This window comes from Schistocerca nitens, chromosome 2 (genome assembly GCF_023898315.1).
Source record: "Schistocerca nitens isolate TAMUIC-IGC-003100 chromosome 2, iqSchNite1.1, whole genome shotgun sequence".
Lineage (NCBI taxonomy): Eukaryota > Metazoa > Arthropoda > Insecta > Orthoptera > Acrididae > Schistocerca > Schistocerca nitens.
Window position 1 is genome coordinate 72495276 of NC_064615.1, and position 20693 is coordinate 72515968.

A 20693-nucleotide genomic window follows, 5' to 3' on the forward strand; every position below is an offset into this window, starting at 1 on the left:
GCATCTGGTGGAAGAGCGACTGTGTGATGTAACCCAAATTACTTACCCGAGGTGTAACCATCAATGCTGAAATTTATCGTCAACATATGAGACATCTTGCAGACGTAGTCCAAGAATAACGACCCGGAAGACTGCGAAAAGTGATGCTATTCCACGACAGAGCGCTCCCCCGTTCTGTTAAATTGACGAAAAACACTACACAGGAATTTGGATGGGAAGAAATTCCGCACGCACTTTATTCATCTGATCTTTTGCCCCAGGAATTTCACCTTTCCGCTCTCTATCGAACAACTTACGAGGAACTTCCTTTCTCGATGAAAATGCGCTCCGAATACGGCTCGTCTCAGAACTAAGTGATTTTTACAGTCACGGAATCGAAAAGTTTTTCCAGCCTTGGCAGACTGTTGTAAATAGTGAGGAGAATATATCATTAATAACAGGGGCACCAGGTATGGCGTATCCCCGAATAAATAATATGTCTTTGATTACTAAAGTCTCTGTTACGAGTGTCTGCTGTGTTTATTAAACTTATGAAAAAAACGCTACGAACTTAACCAACTCAGTACATGAAAAACTGAAAAATATATGACCTATTTCTAAAATACAGGGTGTACATAAAGTCTGGCAACACTTTCAATTATTTATTGCACAAGAACTGAACAATGTACTGACATATGTCATTTTGAAGAGAAACCCTGAAAGTTTTTTTTTTTTTTCATGTATACCGCCACAGCGTAGTTTGATAATTTGCCGATAGTCTGCGCTAGTCACAAACATGGCGAGTTCAGGCGCGGAGCGAGCTTTCTGTGTGTTGGAGTTCGACAAAAACAAGTGTTGCAGCAACGGCTGATGCCTCAGATGCAATCGGACTCTCCGTTCATCTTTCAGCAGGATGGGGCTCCATCCCATTTTCATTGTGAAGTTCGTGGGTACCTGAACACGGAGCTTTCGCATCGATGAATCGGCCGTGCTACAGAAGGGGTCAGGTGTTTCATGAAATGGCCTCCCCGATCACCACATCTCACTCCGTGTGACTTTTTTCTGTGCTGACACATTAAAGATCTGGTGTATGTACCGCCTCTAAAACGTGATGTAGCAGAGCTCCGGAAAAGAATACGGGAAGCGACTGCCACTGTCGACGATACCATGCTGGGATGGGTATGGCAAGAATTCGATTACCGTATTGACGTCTGCCAGGCCACTCATGGTTGGCACATCAAATGTTTGCAAAAAAAAAAAAAAAAAAAAATAAAATAAAAATAAAAAAAAACCTTTCAGAGTTTCTCTTGTATTTATGACATCTGTACAATGTTTAGTTCTTGTGCAATAAATTGAAAGTGTTCCCCGACTTTATGTACACCTTGTATTAAGCAAAGGTATAGGAACAAATGAAATGAATAAAAATGTCGTTTGATAGTCCTAAAAAGTGGTTGGTTTCGTATGGAAGATGACTGGAAGACTGTACTGTAGGTACTGGAAATTCCATGGTAGGTTCCACTGAGACGCCAGCGTGGCACAGGCGCTAATCCTGGTTTACATGACGACATTGGGTGGCGCCACTCGTTGCGTGGAATGATTTGCACGCAACTGGTTTCATATTTGGCTGTAGACACCACTATACACTTAAGTTTCGTCGTTTTGTGGGTTCCTCAGTCATGTCTGAAATGAAAGTTTTGGCAGCTGCACTTCGCACGAGTTGTGATGGAGTTAAAGCTTGTTGCGTGGAATCGCTGCATAAGAAAAAAAATAAGAAACGTGCTTCGATTCGTGACTGGATGAAGAAAAGACGTCAGCTCGGTTGCTCAGCATACTTGCTGAAATAATTTATAACGGAAGATCCAAGAAGATCTTTTAATTATGATAGAATGTCACCAGAACTGGTCATGCTTCTTCTAAATATAGTTCATTATGCGATAAGGAATAAAGATACTGTAATGCGTGAAGAACTGTCGCCAGAACTGAAATTACATATCATATTGCGTGCGTTACAATCGAGAACACTGGGCATGCTATAAGATACGGTTTTAGTTAGTGATGACGCTTTTTCATCAACAGCAATAATTATTAACATTAACAGTAATGATTATTAACATTAGCAACAATAATTATTCGAAGCAAGCTTGAAGATAGATCTGTACAGTGGCAATATTTCAAAATTCTAACATGTGTGAATGGGGAGCACTGCAGCGACGTTTTAAATAGATGAATATTAAATAAAGAATGCAGCTTCTTGAATTTGTATAGCCTTCCCTCCTGTCAACAATATTCCTTAACAAAGAGTTGGCCAACTGAACGATGGGATTTTAGTCTTGTAAACGAGAGCATTGCCACAGCTAGAATCACACTTGCTTATATTTTTCTTAATTCAGTTGTATATGTGCTCCTAACTCAATAAATTTTGCCCTACAGCTCAGATATTGTCAAACCATCTATGTTATAATCACACATGGTGGTCTCAATGGCAGCAATATGTTGCTTATTTTTGTAATCAGCATCACTGAAATCCCACAGACACCTATGTGAGGTATTCTTCGTTCTCCACTTCATATTTCAGTTTGTCTACACTCTACGAACTCACATAACCTCAAAACTCGTGCAACTAGTGTCGCCAAAGTTAGAACACGCTAAAAGTGTTTAAACTACTGGCCATTAAAATTGCTACACCACGAAGGTGACATGCTACAGACGCGAAATTTAACCGACAGGAAGAAGATGCTGTCATATGCAAATGATTAGCTTTTCAGAGCATTCACACAAGGTTGGTGCCGGCGGCGACACCTACAACGTGCTGACATGAGGAACGTTTCCAACCGATTTCTCATACACAAACAGCAGTTGACCGGCGTTGCCTGGCGAAACGTTGTTGTGATGCCTCGTGTAAGGAGGAGAAATGCGTACCATCACGTTTCCGACTTTGATAAAGGTCGGACTGTAGCCTATCGCGATTGCGGTTTATCGTATCGCGACATTGCTGCTCGCGTTGGTCGAGATCCAATGACTGTTAGCAGAACATGGAATCGGTGGGTTCAGGAGGGTAATACGGAACGCCGTGCTGGATCCCAACGGCCTCGTATCACTAGCAGTCGATATGACAGGCATCTTATCCACATGGCTATAACGGATCGTGCAGCCACGTCTCGATCCCGGAGTCAACAGATGGGGACGTCTGCAAGACAACAACCATCTGCACGAACAGTTCGACGACGTTTGCAGCAGCACGGACTATCAGCTCGGAGATCACGGCTGCGGTTACCCTTAACGCTGCATCACAGACAGGCGCTGCAGTCATGATGCACTGTGCGGCTGATCCCGGCGAAGGTTCGAGTCCTCCCTCGGACAAGGATGAGTGTGTTTGTTCTTAGGATAATTTAGGTAAAGTAGTGTGTAAGCTTAGGGACTGATGACCTTAGCATTTAAGTCCTACAAATTTTCCGACTCATTTGAACATTTGAACAGACATGAGCGCCTGCGATGGTGTACTCAGCGACGAACCTGGGTGTACGAGTGGCAAAACGTCATTTTTTCAGATGAATCCAGATTCTGTTTACAGCATCATGATGGTCGCATCCGTGTTTGGCGACATCGCGGTGAACGCACATTGGAAGCGTGTATTCGTCATCGCCATACTGGCGTATCACCCTGCGTGATGGTATGGGGCGCCATCGGTTACACGCCTCGGTCACCTCTTGTTCGCACTGACGGCACTTTGAACAGTGGACGTTAGATTTCAGATGTGTTACGACCCGTGGCTCTACCCTACATTGGATCCCTGCGAAACCCTACATTTCAGCAGGACAATGCTCGACCCCATGTTGCAGGTCCTGTACGGGCCTTTCTGGATACAGAAAATGTTCGACTGCTACCCTGGCCAGCACATTCTCCAGATCTCTCACCAACTGAAAATGTCTGGCCGAGAAACTGGCTGGTCACAATACGCCAGTCACTACTCTTGATGAACTGTGGTATCGTGTTGAAGCCGAACGGGCAGCTGTACCTGTACACACCATCCAAGCTCTGTTTGACTCAATGCGCAGGCATATCGAGGCCGTTATTACGGCCAGAGGTGGTCGTTCTGGGTACTGATTTCTTAGGATCTATGCACCCGAATTGCGTGAAAATGTAATCACATGTCAGTTGTAGTATAATGTGTTTGTCCAATGAATAGCCGTTTATCATCTGCATTTCTTCTTGGTGTAGGAATTTTAATGGCCAGTAGTGTAGTTTCACCAACGAGTTGGGCAAACGCGCGGCGCGCATGCGCAGTGGCCGGTAGCGCAGTTGCGTGGAACCTAGTGTCGTCGTGTAAACTATAGTGTGTCTGTAAACTGAAGAGCGAACTAGCTAGTCCCCACTCTACCAACCCAGCTACGTCAGAAGGCGCTTCTACAGGCGGTTTGACAACGCAGCGCCGGCCCTGCCGCGGCGCGCGATTTAAATCTGTGGCGACGCCGTGTACAGATACGTCCCGGCTGCGTTCATTTTTAGACAAATGTATTAAGACCATAAGGAATACAAAAAACGATACCTTCTTCCGAAACACAATATTGTAGAGTAAATAATATTAAGATAAGAATGGAAGTCAGGATTATACTACAAACATAGAAGCGAATGCCTGTTCAAGTGAATGTATTGTATGTTCCTCTATTGCTATTCGTAAAACGAACCCCATATAATGCAATCAATCTGTAGAATTTAAGGCTTGTTCTTACTTTGTGTTTCCACTGAAAGGTAGATGTTTTCTTTGAAGGACTGCATTGAAACTTAACAATTTTTGCAACACGAGGAGTGTTTGAAAAGTAAGAAGAAATTTATAATTTTGCATGTTGTATTAGTCCGATTTGCACTACTTTTTGTCACTGTTTTCGTAAACATGTCTCAAAAGTATGTGTACGATGTTATGCATATTGGGTATTTACTCTGTTGTCAGCTGTCAAAAAGGTTACATGTGTTTTGGTAGCATCAACGATTATTTGTTTTGTATAAAAATAGATTAGAGAATCTGTATTAAATTTTGTTATAGGGATGGAATGAAGTGTATGAAATTTTTAGAAATGTTAAATATTGCTTTTGGTGAGCCTGTTATAAGTGATCCAAGGGCATAAAGTGGTATAAACATTTCAAAGCAGGCCTTAAAGGACAGCGGTTTTACAAGCATGGATGAGATTAAAAATGCACAGTTAAGAGACCTATAAACTACCCCGAAGAAACAGTTCCTAAAGAATTTCGGAAATTGGAAAAAGCACTGGCACAAGTGTATAGTATGTAATGGGGAATATTTTGGAGAGCATAACATTGCTGTAGATTAACAAATAAAGTTCTTATCAAAAAATAAAAATTAATACGTGAACGCATCTCGAATGTCAAGCTTTTTGAATTCCAGAATCCACATACATGTTTCGAAGAAAATTTCAGCAGTGTTTAGAATAGCTATTGCGCACAAATTTCAAGCAATATGTCTCAGAATCAGGTGAGGAGTGACCGAGACAGAGAGTTTGTGTTCCATAAGCATCAAAGGTTTTACGTGATTTAGAAACTATCTATAACGATCAGTTTCCTATCAAGATTATTAGTATTCCTTCACTGACACTGGCAACTAAAATGATACGAACAGAAACGACGTATAACGCTGCACGCTGATCTACACCTCTAGACAGGTAACGGGCAACAGATTTTGGATGCCCCTGTAGGCCAGTGGCAGGGTTCTTCCGGGAAAGGGCACTTCCCCCACCAAAAGCGCTGCTCGCTCTTGAGTTTACAGACAGACTATAGGCCTGACGCAGTGCTCTGCGGGCGCGCCGTACCTGCAGGAAGGCCTCCGGGTGGATGCGGCGCAGCAGGTTGCGGCTGAGGTCGAGCACCCTCAGAGCGGGTACTCGGTGGAACGCCCCGCGCTGCACCTCCTCGATGCGGTTGTCGGCCAGCCGCAGCTCGCGCAGCGACGGCAGGTCCACGAACGTCGCCTCGCCCAGTCTGGCGGCCCAAACAACGTCTCAGCTTCTCAGTCTTACAACTTAAGTATCGTACACAAATTTATCCAGATATGTAACGCAGTAGAGAAGTAAAGCGTGCACTATCTGATCAGAAGTATCCAGACCTAAGGGAGTAAAGGCGTGAAAATCGCAGGGCGAGGGATCAGGGCTATAGGGCGGGTGCCAAAGTGTCTCCTACTGGAGTTGGTCTAGCTCCTGCGTTACGACATTTGCGATAAGGGGTCGAATCGTAACCAGCACGAAACTTGACGCACAAGTCCACAAACGGTGATTATCGTCAGACATGCTGCCCCAAGCACATTCTTCGTTCTCCGATGGATATCTTCTGGTGTTTGTCCTTTAGAAGCCAAGGAAAGAAAAACAGCACGTTGGTTCCGCTTGGATGCATTTGCTAATAACGTCGCCATAGTTCACGTTTCCGCATTTACCGCACGCGCGGCGGAAAGAGATTAGTGCCGCGTTGATCCCTTTATTTTTTTTTTTCTTTATTGGTTTTCAATTCCCCCCGAAGGAGACGGGCTGGCAGCAGCTTATTACGCTGCTCTACAGCCTACGGAAGAAGAAAAGAGACAAGAAAAACAGGCGATAAAACGGTGACTTAAAGTGTAAAATGGCGGAAAAATGCGGAAAGTTAAAACAGAAAGCAAAAGGAGTTGGCAATGTTTATAAAAGACACAGGAATCAGACAAGTAACATAGTACACACACAATTAAAAAACATTGCGACAGTCTGGTTTCTGTTCGCAAGAGATAGAAAGCACACCCAGCGACAGTATGATGGCCGTTCGCAACACTTCCCAAAAAACACAACACGGAACACTCACTGTAAAACACTGCACGAAAATGGCGGCACAAAGATGAGATTCCCGAGCCAAAGGCAGATGGGGGGGGGGGACCTGGAGGAGGGGGAAGAACAAGGAGGGAGGAAGGAAAAAACGAAAAGGGGGGGGGAACAAGGAGGGAGGGGACTCATAAAGGGGGAGAGGAGCAGGGCAGACGCGAGAGGAAATGAGCGGAGGCAGAGGAGGGAAATGCAAAAGGACTCGGGGGAGAGAAGGGGGCAGAGAGAGGGGAGGTGGGGAAAAAAAGAGGATGGAAGGGGGAAGAGGGAGCCTGGGAAAAGTACAGAGGAAAGGAGGGGGAGTGAGGATCAGAGTTGATAGGAGGGATAAATGGAGGGAGAGAGGGCATCATCCGGGAGGGGGAGTTGATGGAAGCCACCATGGGAAAGGAGATGAAGGGTGTAGAGATGGAGGGTAGGGGGGACACAACAGTAAAGGCGTGGCAGGGGGCAGGGATGGGAGAGGAGAGGAGCAACCAGGGGATGAGCGGGATCAAGGCGGTGGGAGGTGTAGAGGATGCGGATATGTTCGAGGAATAGGAGCAGATGGAGGAAAGGAAGATCCCTTTCCTACATGTCGTGCTTATATATCCGCATAGGAAAATGAAATGAAATGTCGTGTGGCTAGGGCCTCTCGGCGGGTAGACCGTTCGCCTGGCGCAGGTCTTTCGAGTTGACGCCACTTCGGCGACCTGCGCGTCGATGGGGATGAAATGATGATGATTAGGACAACACAACACCCAGTCCCTGAGTGGAGAAAATCTCCGACCCAGCCGGGAATCGAACCCGGGACCTTAGGATTAACATTCCGTCACGCTGACCACTCAGCTACCGGGGCCGGACATCCGCATAGGAGCCACGCTACGTTAAAAATACGCTGCAGCAGCGCCCTCTAACGGAAACCTTTTTTACAATGTTAGTTATAACCCGTCTTCATTGCAAAAATGTTTATCACATGACCGGTTTCGGTTCCTCTAGAACCATCTTCAGGTCTGAAACGATAATGATACTAATTTACTATTTCACAAATGCAAACCCTTTTCATCCTATATGAGCAACATCAAATGTACCAGAACATACCGGCAGTTTCGGTTACAGGAGTAACCTGTCCACACACAGCAACCTTCACATGCTGCGTCTCATAAAATTGGTTGGCAGAATGCACGTCATTTATATCAGTTCTAAAACTATTACCAACAGGTGGCGTCTGGTACATTTGTCACATTATATATGCACATACTGTATTAAGTAGATTTTTGTAATTTACTTTTATCTCTAAAAATACTTAATTAAAATCTACAGACGTCAAGGTTAAAATACACAATAAAATTATCATTTTTGTACGATCTAAAACAAAAGGGTGATTTCTATATCCATGGCCCTGGTGTAACTTGTTTTCTTCCATGGTCTGCTTCCGTGGCTCCTGCTATTTCGGTGTTGTGCCGCGAGCTGTTCAGTCGTCTGATGTTCATCGCCATGGGTAAGACGGCCGTGCAGGAGGGCCCTGTCAACGAGGTTAGGTGAAGAAGTTGGAAGATGCAGCGCCTAACGTTGTTGACGGGGCCCTCCTGCACAGCCCTCTTACCCAGGGCGATGGACATCAGACGACTGAACGGCTCGCGGCACAACACCGAAATAGCAGGAACCACCGGATAGGATGAAAAAGGTTTGCATCTACATCTACATCTACATCAACATCCATACTCCGCAAGCCACCTGACGGTATGTGGCGGAGGGTACGTTGAGTACCTCTATCGGTTATCCCTTCTATTCCAGTCTCGTATTGTTCGTGGAAAGAAGGACTGTCAGTATGCCTCTGTGTGGGCTCTAATCTCTCTGATTTCATCCTCATGGTCTCTTCGCGAGATATACGTAGGAGGGAGCAATATACTGATTGACTCCTCGGTGAAGGTATGTTCTCGAAACTTCAACAAAAGCCCGTACCGAGCTACTGAGCGTCTCTCTTGCAGAGTCTTCCACTGGAGTTTATCTGTCATCTCCGTAACGCTTTCGCGATTACTAAATGATCCTGTGACGAAGCGCGCTGCTCTCCGTTGGATCTTCTCTATCTCTTCTATCAACCCTATCTGGTATGGATCCCACACTGCTGAGCAGTATTCGAGCAGTGGGCGAACAAGCGTACTGTAACCTACTTCTTTTTTTTCGGATTGCATTTCCTTAGGATTCTGCCAATGAACCTCAGTCTGGCATCTGCTTTACCGACGTTCAACTTTATATGATCATTCCATTTTAAATCACTCCTAATGCGCACTCCCAGATAATTTATGGAATTAACTGCTTCCAGTTGCTGACCTGCTATATTGTAGCTAAATGATAAAGGATCTTTCTTTCTATGTATTCGCAGCACATTACACTTGTCTACATTGAGATTCAATTGCCATTCCCTGCACCATGCGTCAATTCGCTGCAGATCCTCCTGCATTTCAGTACAATTTTCCATTGTTACAACCTCTCGATATACCACAGCATCATCCGCAAAATGCCTCAGTGAACTTCCGATGTCATCCACAAGGTCATTTATGTATATTGTGAATAGCAACGATCCTACGACACTCCCCTGCGGCACACCTGAAATCACTCTTACTTCGGAAGACTTCTCTCCATGGAGAATGACATCCTGGGTTCTGTTATCTAGGAACTCTTCAATCCAATCATACAATTGGTCTGACAGTCCATATGCTCTTACTTTGTTCATTAAACGACTGTGGGGAACTGAATCTAACGCCTTGCGGAAGTGAAGAAACACGGCATCTACCTGGGAATCCGTGTCTATGGCTCTCTGAGCCTCGTGGACGAATAGCGCGAGCTGGGTTTCACGCGATCGTCTTTTTCGAAAACCATGCTGATTCCCACAGAGTAGATTTCTAGTCTCCAGAAAAGACATTATACTCGTACATGTCACAAGTGTGTACCTGCCAATATAAAAAGAGGCGAGTAGTACTGTGCTGTCGGTAGAGAAGCAGTAGCGGCATAATGCGTCTGTCGGGAGGGCTCATTGGCGTCGAACGTGGAATAGTCGTTAAATGTTACCGGAGAAACAAATCAGTCAGGGGCATGTCGAACCTTCTAAAGATTTCCAAGTCCACTGCTGGTAATGTGACTGTGAAGTTTAAACGCGAAGATCAGGCGGACGTCAAGAAACGATCTGGTTGATAGTATTGACAGCGGCCTTAGATTGACAGCGGCCGATGATGCTGTAGTCTACAGGAAAGTAGTATCACACGAAAGTTGTGAACAAATCAATAATAATTTGCAGAAAATAAATGCGTGGTGTAATGACTGGCAGTTATCTCTCAATATTAGTAAGTGTAGCCTACTGCGTATAACAAGGCGAAAATCCCCATTAATGTGCGAGTACTTCTAGGCGCTCAGTCCGGAACCGCGCGACTGCTACGGTCGCAGGTTCGAATCCTGCCTCGGGCAAGGATGTGTGTGATGTCCTTAGGTTAGTTAGGTTTAACTAGTTCTAAGTTCTAGGGGACTAATGACCTCAGAAGTTGAGTCCAGTAGTGCTCAGAGCCATTTGAACCATTTTGTACGAGTACAAAATAAATGCCCAATCTTTGGAAGTGGTAACATCCGTCAAGTGTCTGGGTGTGACTATTCGAAATGATCTCAAATGGAATGATCAGATTACACAAGTAACAGGCAAGGCAAACTCTAGATTGCGGTTCATTGGTAGAATCCTGAAGCGATGCAGTCCTTCAACAAAGGAAATAGCTTACAATACGTTACTTCGTCCAGTCTTAGAGTATTGTTCGTCTGTATGCGACCCTTACCTGTTGGGTCTGATTCAAAAAATTGAGAAGGTCCAAAGAAGAGCGGCAAGATTCGTGACTGGTACATTTAGCCATCGCGAGAGCGTTACAAATCTCATAGAAAGTTTGAAGTGGGTCACACTTGCAGATAGACGACGCGCTAAACAGAAGGGGCTGCTCACTAAATTCCGAAATCCAATCTTCACCGAGGATGTAGAGCATATATTATTACCACCAACTTTCAAATCGCGTAATGATCAGCATTCAAAGATAAGGGAAATAAGAGCTCGTACTGAGGCGTTCAGACAGTCGTTTTTCCCTCGTGCGATCCGCGAGTGGAACAGTGGGGGGATATGACTTTGGCGCGAATTGTGCCCTCCGCCACACACCGCTTGGTGGTTAGCGGAGTATATATGTTGATGTAGAAGAAATTGATGGACAGCGGCTGTGAGCATTCTGAAGGGTGGTTGTAAGAAATGGCATGAAATCAGTGGAAGAAGTTGTAAAGTGCTCGTGAGTTCCAAAGTGCTAAAAGAGCTACCGGCAGTGCAACTAGCGCAGGAGTCAAGAAGAATGGGGTGCAATAATCGAACAGCTCACCAAAAGTCACGCTTTTCTGTAGGCAATGCAAAGTGGCACTTGGGATGGTGTAAAGAGCGACACCACTGGAGAGTCGTTGTCTGGAAACCAGTGGTTTTGAGTGATGAACCACGCCGTACCGTGTCACAACCCAATGGAAAGGTTTGGATTTGGCGAATGCATGGAGAACGTTGTCTGCCAGCATGTGTAATGCCCACAGTGAAGTGCGGAGCAGGTGGTGTTATTGGTACGAGTGCGTTTTTGTGAAGGTGTGATCCCCTTAGTCCACGTAAGAAAACGCTGAATGCAAAAAGATTTTGGCGGGAGCAATGTCAAGCAGGAACCACGATCAATTCCAAATCTGAAGGGCGGGTCGTCACTGAAGCACAGCACTTGGAACTGAAAGAACATATATTACTGACCTAACTACAGCCAGATCGGTAGGCAATTTCTGGAAGGAGAGTACAGCTAAAACTGTGTGCCGGACCGAGACTCGAACTCGGGACCTTTGCCTTTCGCGGGCAAGTGCTCTACCATCTGAGCTACCCAAGCAGGACTCACGACCCGCCGTCACAGCTTCAATTCTGCCAATACCGCGTCTCCTACCTTCCAAACTTCACAGAAGCTCTTCTGCGAACCTTGCAGAACTAGCACTCCTGGAAGAAAGGATATTGCGGAGACATGGCTTAGCCACAGTCTGGTCTGCGAACCTTGCAGAACTAGCACTCCTGGAAGAAAGGATATTGCGGAGACATGGCTTAGCCACAGTCTGAGGGATGTTTCCAGAATGAGATTTTCACTCTGCAGCGGAGTGTGCGCTGCTATGAAACTTCCTGACAGATTAAAACTGTGTGCCGGACCTAGACTCGAACTCGGGACCTTTACCTTTCGCGAGCGTGCTAGTTCTGCAAGGTTCGCAGAGGAGCTTCTGTAAAGTTTGGAAGGTAGGAGATGTACTGACAGAATTGAAGCTGTGAGGGCGGATCGTCAGTCGTACTTGGGTACCTCAGTGGTAGAGCACTTGCCCGCAAAAGGCAAAGGTCCCGAGTTCGAGTCTCGGTCCGGCACACACTTTTAATCTGTCAGGAAGTTTCATATCAGCGCACACTCCGCTGCAGAGTGAAAATCTCATTCTGGAGAGTACATCTACTTATACAGCCATCGAATATTCCAGAATTCTGGTATTTATACAAAGATCGACTATTCCAAAACATATAAACGTTACAGACATTAGATATTTCAAGAACATATATTCCAGAAACGATAAACAAGTGGTGGTCAGGTTTGAACCAGCTGATTGCAGCACGCCAATCAGCAAAGCTAACTACTATGTCACACTGCGTTCTCTATAGCTCCTCGCATTGCTCCCTTTCGTGCGGAAACAACGATCTGCTGTTTCAGAAATTCTCATTGGAGACGACTAAATGACCCTGGATCTAGATCTTGCCAGTGGTCCCCTGTATGGCGGCGCCGGTGGATCCTCCCGTACTGATCGTCTTGTTACATCATCTTCATTGTGATGAGCATCGAAAGTTGCACTTCCCATAGAAGATTCGTGATCGTCGAGTGGGTCTTCAGTTACCTTGAATTTACCAACGTCGTTCCGCGGACTGAAGTACGGCCCAAAGTTGCGCTTTGATAACTTTTCCTATAGTCCTGCTTTCCACAGAGGCATAAAAACCCACACCAAGTCTCTTGAACTGTATTTCATTGATTAGTGCTTGGCTTTATAGAGGCCTCAGCCCTTCTTCTGGGCGCCCTAGGGCCGTATGCGAGCTTTCTATCTTTCTTCTTCGTCCTGGTAATGAGATGTTTTCACGTAGTTATCACGAGCATCGCCTGGTTGAAAAAGTAGCATTGTTCGAGTGTCGTATTTTTCCTTCGCGGCGAAGGCGATGTCAAGCCTATATTGCATTGATTCGATGTGTTATATACGCATTTCACGACGTGCAGTGTAGTTTCCCAATATCTGTGTTTGACATCGATAGCATATCTGCCAGCATTTTATTAAAGTGCTCTATGAGGCTATTCGTCTGTGGATAGTAGTTAGTTGTCATCCTGCTGGTGATTTCACAACGGGAAATTACCTCTGACACCAATCTCGATGAGAAAAATTTTTCACGATCAGAAATCATTAGATGCGGTGCTCCATGCCTAAAAATGATGTGTTCTACAAGATACTTTGCAATTTCCGGAGTTTTGGCAGTCGGCACAGCTTTAGTGATAGCACAGTGGGTTAGTCAGTGCAGACTATGATCCCTAGATTTCGGGATGTCAACTTAGGGAACCTCCCAGAGATGTTGATTCCAGTTTGGTGAAATGACACTGCTATAGGCAGGATTGGTAACATATATTCCAGAGGTAACTGTTGCATGTACTGTGGTCGTTGGCATTCCTTACAGTGACTCATATGGTGTTTACCGCAGCGGTAGAGACCTCGCCAGTGATACCTGCAACTGATTCTGGTTAGAGTCTTCACGAATGGCAGTTGAATGGAATGTCTTCGAAACATTTCAGGACAGCTGGCCAGAGATGACCTGGAATGGAATGATGAGCAACCATTTCTGCCCCATTGGACCATAGTACCTCTTACACAACGTTCCATCTATTAACTTGAATTTCCCCTTGGTCGGCTCCTACTTATTCAAGGCTTGTATCGTTTCCAGTAGTGGTGGATCTTCCCTTTGTTCAGCACCCATGTCATTTGATGCAGCGATGATTAAAATTTCATCCATGCTTCTGTGTTCCATCAAAAGTTTCCTTGACAGGCAGTCAGAGCTCTTGTGTGTGCATCCAGTTTAGTATAGCACTGTGATGTCATTTTTCTGAAGCCTTAGTGCCCATCTCACCACTCGACCTGACGGATCTTTCAGAATAGTCCGGCAGCATAGAGAATGGTGGTCCATTATAAGGATGACTAGTTTCCCAAGTAAATATAGCTGGAATTTGCTAATAGCCCAAACAACTACAAGGCATCAAGGCATTCTTTCTCAGTTTTAGTGTAGTTTATTTCGAATTTGGAGAGTACTGTGGAAGCATGAGCTATTATCCTTGCAATTTCCTAAATTTGTTTTAGAGTTGCCACTATCCAAAACTGCTGTATCAGTGTAACGTTCTGTCTTGGCATTCCCATGATGCAGTGCTAAAACTGGAGAAGATGTTAACGCATCCATAAGGATAAGGAAAGATCTTTCTTGCACCTCGTTCCAGGAAAATTTGGCATCTGCCTACAGTACTTTTTGCAAGGGATGTAGCTATGTATGTAAGTCCATTAGGAATCGCCAGTGGTATGAGCACATTCCAATAAACTTCCCAAACCACGAATGTGCCAAGAAGCTGAACAACATGTGATAGCTCTTATTTTCTCTGGGTCGGGACAGACTCCAGCGCCATTAAGAAGGTGCCACAAGATTTTTATTTCTTGGGTGATGAAGAGGCACTCTTTCGGATTCAGGCAGAGAACTGCAGTCTGAACACACTTCATCACAGTTATCAGTTGCCTTAGATATCCTTCAAATGCCTTTGAAGTAACGACAATGTCATCCAAACAGCAAAGACACAATGCCTATCTAAAGTGTAGAAGAAGGTTGCCCATCATACCTTTTGATGTGGCCGGAGCATTACCCAGTCCTAACAGCTTAACTTGAAACTCATAGAGGCCATCAGGGGCTGTGAAGACAGTCTTTTCCCAGTCAACTTCATCAACCTCGATTTGCCAGTAGCCTCCCTACATGTCCATAGTAGAGTAATACTTTGCTCCTTTCAAGCATTCCAGGGTGTCATCAATCCGCAGCAGTGGGTTGATATTTTTCCTCATGATTTTGTTCAGTTGTCTGTAGTTGATGCAGAAACGCCATGTGTCGATCTTCAGCCTCCTAAAGGCCACAGGAGAGGACCAGGCGCTCTCTGAAGGTGCAGTGATGTGGTCTTGCAGAATCTTCTCCACTTCCTCATGGATTATCCGTCGTACAAGTGGTGACACTCTATATGAGCCCTGGCTAATTGGTGGCTGATGCCAGTTTGATAAGTTTGATATGGTGTCTGATCATGGACAGCTTGGTCTGTCTTTTCTCCACAACAGATTGGAAAGCATATGAAAACTGACACAGAGTGGCTATTACTCACCGATGTTATTCCTTGGCCAGGCCTGATACTATTCGCATCTAGACAGCAGTTTCCTCCCCAGCATTTTCTATAGTGGTAGCAGAGCATGATTCTTCATCGATGACACTAAGCTGCCCTTACCGGACTTGCTCCACTGTCTGTTTGCATATACCTTTAGGGGTGAGTTGTGGATGCTAGAGAAAATTTGTGATCCAAACTTCTCCTTGAGCATTAGATTTCTTTTGTGAGCCTGAGTAGCCTTCTGCAATCGGCAAAAGATTCATAGTTTAACTGAGCATCTTGACTGGTGACTGGAACTTGTCTCTTTGATGATGGTGGGATGACATCGCCTTCAACGACAAACAACTGCCCAGAGCAATCTTCGTTACTCGCACTTTTTGGAACAGCTTCATTAGTCTGGGGCTCTGACCTTTCACAGTCTATGATATCTTGAGATGCTCTCAAGATGAACCATCTGAGAATAACAGTAAGACAGCATTCTGCTAAAACGACAAATTCGGAGGGCTGCATTCTGTCAGAGGTATTCTTGAGATACATGTTGCTGTTGGCTGTATGTATTTCCCATTTGCGACTTTCAACACAATGGCCTTCATATCACAGAATCAATGCGCAGCAGTGGGTTGACATCTTTCCTCATGATTTTATTCAGTTGTCTGTCGTAGATGTAGAAACACCATGCGTCGACCTTCATCCTCCTAAAGGCCGCTGGAAAGGATCAAGTGACAAGAGACATCAAACATTACACAAAAAAGAATAGCCTTAGTCGATTAGAGCCCGGGCTGATTTGCCATTGATTACGTCAGTGAGATTTCCTGTCATCTTGGTAGCTGTCGTTCAGGGAGGACTTTCATCTGTGGAGGCCTCACCTCCATAAATGCTCGCCTCGCCTAGTTTTCCTGAATTCAGTGGTTAGGTGAATGGCTGGTACCTCTGTGTGGCGACGTAGAAAAGCTGTGGCGTGTTGTGGAGTAACCTCGTCCAGAGTATGGAGATGACCATTGGACCACAGGTCGCAGGTCGACAGTAATCGTGTGAAGTTGATTGGTGGAGTAGGACCGTTGTGATGGTTGACGCCTTGTGGCATAACAGTCTTTGAACAATCATCTTTGTTCTCTACAGTATTGCACAACGCATACAGGATACCCACAGTGAAAACAGATTAGCGTGTGTGTTTTTCTAAGAGACGTTGTACTTGGTCAAGGAGTAAATTGTACCTGTGTTGGTCGGATGCTGGGTTGTCGATTGATGGTGGCAGTGTAAATGTGAGATGGCCAAGACCATTCTTCGTGACACATTCGCTGGGTGAAGGAGATTGGTGCCAAAATCTGATACACCTCTTATTCAACATGCTCTGTTACCTTCTGACATATTGGGTCGATCTTTCAAGGCTGCTAGCTCTTGCGAACCTGGCCCAACATATCTGGCTGCCATGCACTGTTGTACCGTAACTCTTAGCCTACTATCTGGTACATGAGATAGGCGAGGTCTTGGGCCTTCCACAACTGCCGTGGGGACCACATTTGGCAGCTGGTCATAACGTTAACGTCCGACTCTTTTTCTGTCCAAAACATTCTGCAAGTACGACTGTGTCGTTTCTTCATGACGTTGGGCCCTGTTCTTCAGTTGTTCTCCCGCTAAGTGGACTTCCTGCTGTTTGTCGCCAAACGTTTTCGTCATTTCGGCCTGGAATTCGTCCCAGCTATTGAGATTATTTTCGTTGTGCTTGAACCATTATTTGGTTGTGACGTTCAAGTAAAAGTATACATTTGCTGAACACATCATATCATCCTACCTGTTGTGTTTGGCGACTCGGTCCAATCCTTTCAGCCATTTCGTAGGGTCCTTGCCAGCGTCTCCAGAAAATACTGTTAGATGCCTGATGTGCAGCTGACTTACTGCTGACTTGGAATCCACTGGTCTCTTCAATATATGGACCGTGGAAAAGATGTTCAGCTTGTTTCCGCTTCTTGTCCGTAAAGGCGACGGTTTTTACGTTACCTAATTGGAACTATGGTGATGTAAATATTTTGGAGTACCCAACATCTCCACCAAACAATGTCACGTCGAAACCACAATCAAGTCCAAATCCGGACGCAGGGTCGTCAGTGAAGCACAACACTTAGAACTGAAAGTACATATATTACTGTTTATACAGCCATCAAATATTCCACAAAGTTGATTTTTCCCCAGACATCGAATACATCGAATATTCCAGAAAATGCAGACATTACTAACATTAGATATTTCAAGAACATTTCAGAAGTGATAAACACGAAATAATAAATAATTGCTGGTAATCTGGTTTGGACTGGTGAGTCACCGCACGCCAAACAGCAACATTAACCAATACAACCCACTGTGTCAGCCACAGCTCGCGGCAATAAGAGCCCATTTTACAGTCTTGCATGCAGAGTCCAGGAGACGAAGAGGTCAGAGATGATAACTGTAACAGTATGACAACGCACCCAGTCATAATGGTTTGTGGACAACAACATTCCTGCCACGGACTGGTCTGCCTGGAACAGTCTGGGGATGAGTGAGAACATCGACTTCGCTTCAGACCCCAGTGTCCAACATCACTACCTTCTCTGGTATGGCTCTTGAGGAGCAATGGGCTGCCACTTCTCCACAGACACATACACACTTTATTGAAAGTGTTCTCAGCAGAATACAAGCAATCATAAGGGCGAGCGGCAGATGAACCCGACACTAATGTCCTTAAATAGGTGTCTGTAAACTTTTGATCAGGTAGTGTATATACACTCATGCTCATAAATTAAGGATAATGCTGATACATGGCGAAACAACGCTCTGGTGGGCGGTTTGCGGTTTTAAATCACCTCGGGTATCACCGTGCGGTGCATTTGACCTGCGGTCGTCGCACGGTGGCGCTGACAGCAGTCCACATACGCAGAGATGTGTTGGTGCATGTCAGAGTACGGTGCAGCGAGTAAGTGTGCAGACGTTTTCAGACTTGCTAATGGTGACTGTATGTTGATAATGGCTCAAAGAATACTGATGACGTTATGAGGGGTAGAATACTAGGGCGACTGAAGGCTGGTCAAACACAGCAGGTCATAGCATGGGCCCTCCGTGTGCCACAAAGTGTGATCTCAAGATTATGGCAACGATTCCAGCAGACAGGAAACATGTCCAGGCGCTACAGTACGGGACGTCCACAGTGTACAGCACCACAAGAAGACTGATATCTCACCATCAGTGCCCGCAGACGGTCACGGAGTACTGCAGGTGGCCTTGCTCGGGACTTACTGCAGCCACTGGAACAGTTGTCTCCAGACACACAGTCTACAGGCAACTCAACAGACATGGTTTATTCGCCCGGAGACCTGCAAGGTACATTCCACTGACTCGTGGTCACAGGAGAGCTCGTAAAACCTGGTGTCAAGAACACAGTACATGGTCATTGGAACAGTGGTCCCAGGTTATGTTCACAGACGAGTCCAGGTATAGTCTGAACAGTGATTCTCGCTGGGTTTTCATCTGGCGTGAACCAGGAACCAGATACCAACCCCTTAATTTCGTTGAAAGGGACCTGTATGGAGGTCGTGGTTTGATGGTGTGGGGTGAGATTATGATTTTATCGATATTTTCAGGTCGTTTTAGTAATAAATTTCCAGGTATTTAGGTCATAAAAATCCTGCCCCTGAGGTTGTAGATCCTTATTCACATTTGTAAAAGTAATAAATTCTCACCAGGGGCACCTTCCTATACTTCTTGAAGTTTTCTAAGCACATCGAATATTCCATCACGTTTCGGGCATGCATCCCAGATAATATTAATTCTTGTTCCAATAGTTTGGCTGACAACCTTATAGCCTTTCTGAAGGTGAGCAACTTGTAAGAGTTTTAAAATACTTTACACAGTATTGTGCAGTAAATGAGCTTGTGCATACTCTGTTAGTAACAAATGAGTTACCAACAAAAATACGTGAAGTGCCTCCCACAATTATAATTTTTCTAGATTTAGAAGAAATGCCGGACAGTGTTAACTAGAAAAAAGTATAAAAGAAACGGGTAGTGAAAGGTTGTGTTAAGTGGTACAGAACTCAGACTGCAGTCGTAACAGTTGAAGGACATGAAAAGGAGGCAGTAACTGAGAAATGTGTGAGACATATTTGTTGTCTATTCCCTATATTATTCAATCTGTACATTGAGCAAGGAGTAATGGAAAACATGGAAAAATTTGGAAAGGGAATAGAAGTCAGGTAGCAGAAATAAAAGACACTCTTGATGACCCTGTAGTTCTGTCAGAGATGGCAAAGGACTTTGAAGATCAGTCGATTGAAATGGATAGTGTATTGAAACGTGGGTACGAGATCAGTGTAAAAAAGTTAAAACAATGATGATGGAATGTAGTTGAATTAAATGAGGTGTTGTTGAGGGAACTGAATTAGGAAATGAGACAGTAAAGGCAGTGGATTAGATTAGATTAAAGTAGTACTTGTTCCATAGATCATGAATATGACACTTCATAATGGTGTGGAACGTGTCTGGTTAATAAAAGGTGTCTATACAAGATATTACGTTACACAAAATATTACATGACACTCAATATTTTTAATTTTTTTTGTGGGGGTAGGGAAATTACCCACTTACTATATCCAATAATTCATCTAATGAGTAGAAATATTTGCCATTAAGAAATTCTTTTAATTTCCTTTTAAATGCTATATGGCTATCTGTCAGACTTTTGATGCTATTATGTAAGTGACCAAAGACTTTTGTGGCAGCATAATTTACCCCCTTCTGAGCTAAAGTTAGATTTAACCTTGAGTAGTGAAGATCATCCTTTCTCCTAGTGTTGTAGCCATGTTAACTGCTATTACTTTTGAATTCGTTCGGATTGTTAATAACAAATTTCATAAGTGAATATATATATTGTGAGGCTACAATGAAGATCTCTAGCTCTTTAAATAAGGGTCTGCAGGATGATCTTGGATGAGCTCCAGCAATTATTCTGATTACACGCTTTTGTGCAACGAACACTCTTTCCTCAATGATGAGTTACCCCAGGATATGATGCCATACGAAAGCAGAGTTTGAAAATAGGCGTGGTAGGCTAATTTACTCAGATGTATATCGCCAAAATTTGCAATGACTCTAATAGCATAAGTAGCTGAACTCAAACGTTTCAGCAGATCCTCAGTGTGTTTTTTCCAGTTCAACCCCTCATCAATGCATACACCTAGAAATTTTGAATATTATACCTTAGCTACCGATTTCTGATCGAGGTCTATATTTATTAATGGTGTCATTCCATTTACTGTGTGGAACTGTATATACTGTGTTTTGTCAAAGTTTAATGAGAGCCCATTTGCAGAGAACCACTTAATGATTTCCTGAAAAACATCGTTTACAAT

The 20693-nt window shown here is 44.5% G+C and overlaps 1 protein-coding gene across 1 annotated transcript in view; it reads right to left on the reverse strand.

Moving 5' to 3' along the window:
* The window catches only part of LOC126234839 (protein artichoke), a 360491-nt gene that overhangs the window by 124582 nt on the left and 215216 nt on the right, over window positions 1-20693 (reverse strand). Inside the window, exon 6 of the mRNA XM_049943581.1 lies at window positions 5802-5970. Coding sequence (XP_049799538.1) covers window positions 5802-5970 — 169 coding nt within the window. The remainder of the gene's footprint in view (window positions 1-5801; window positions 5971-20693) is intronic.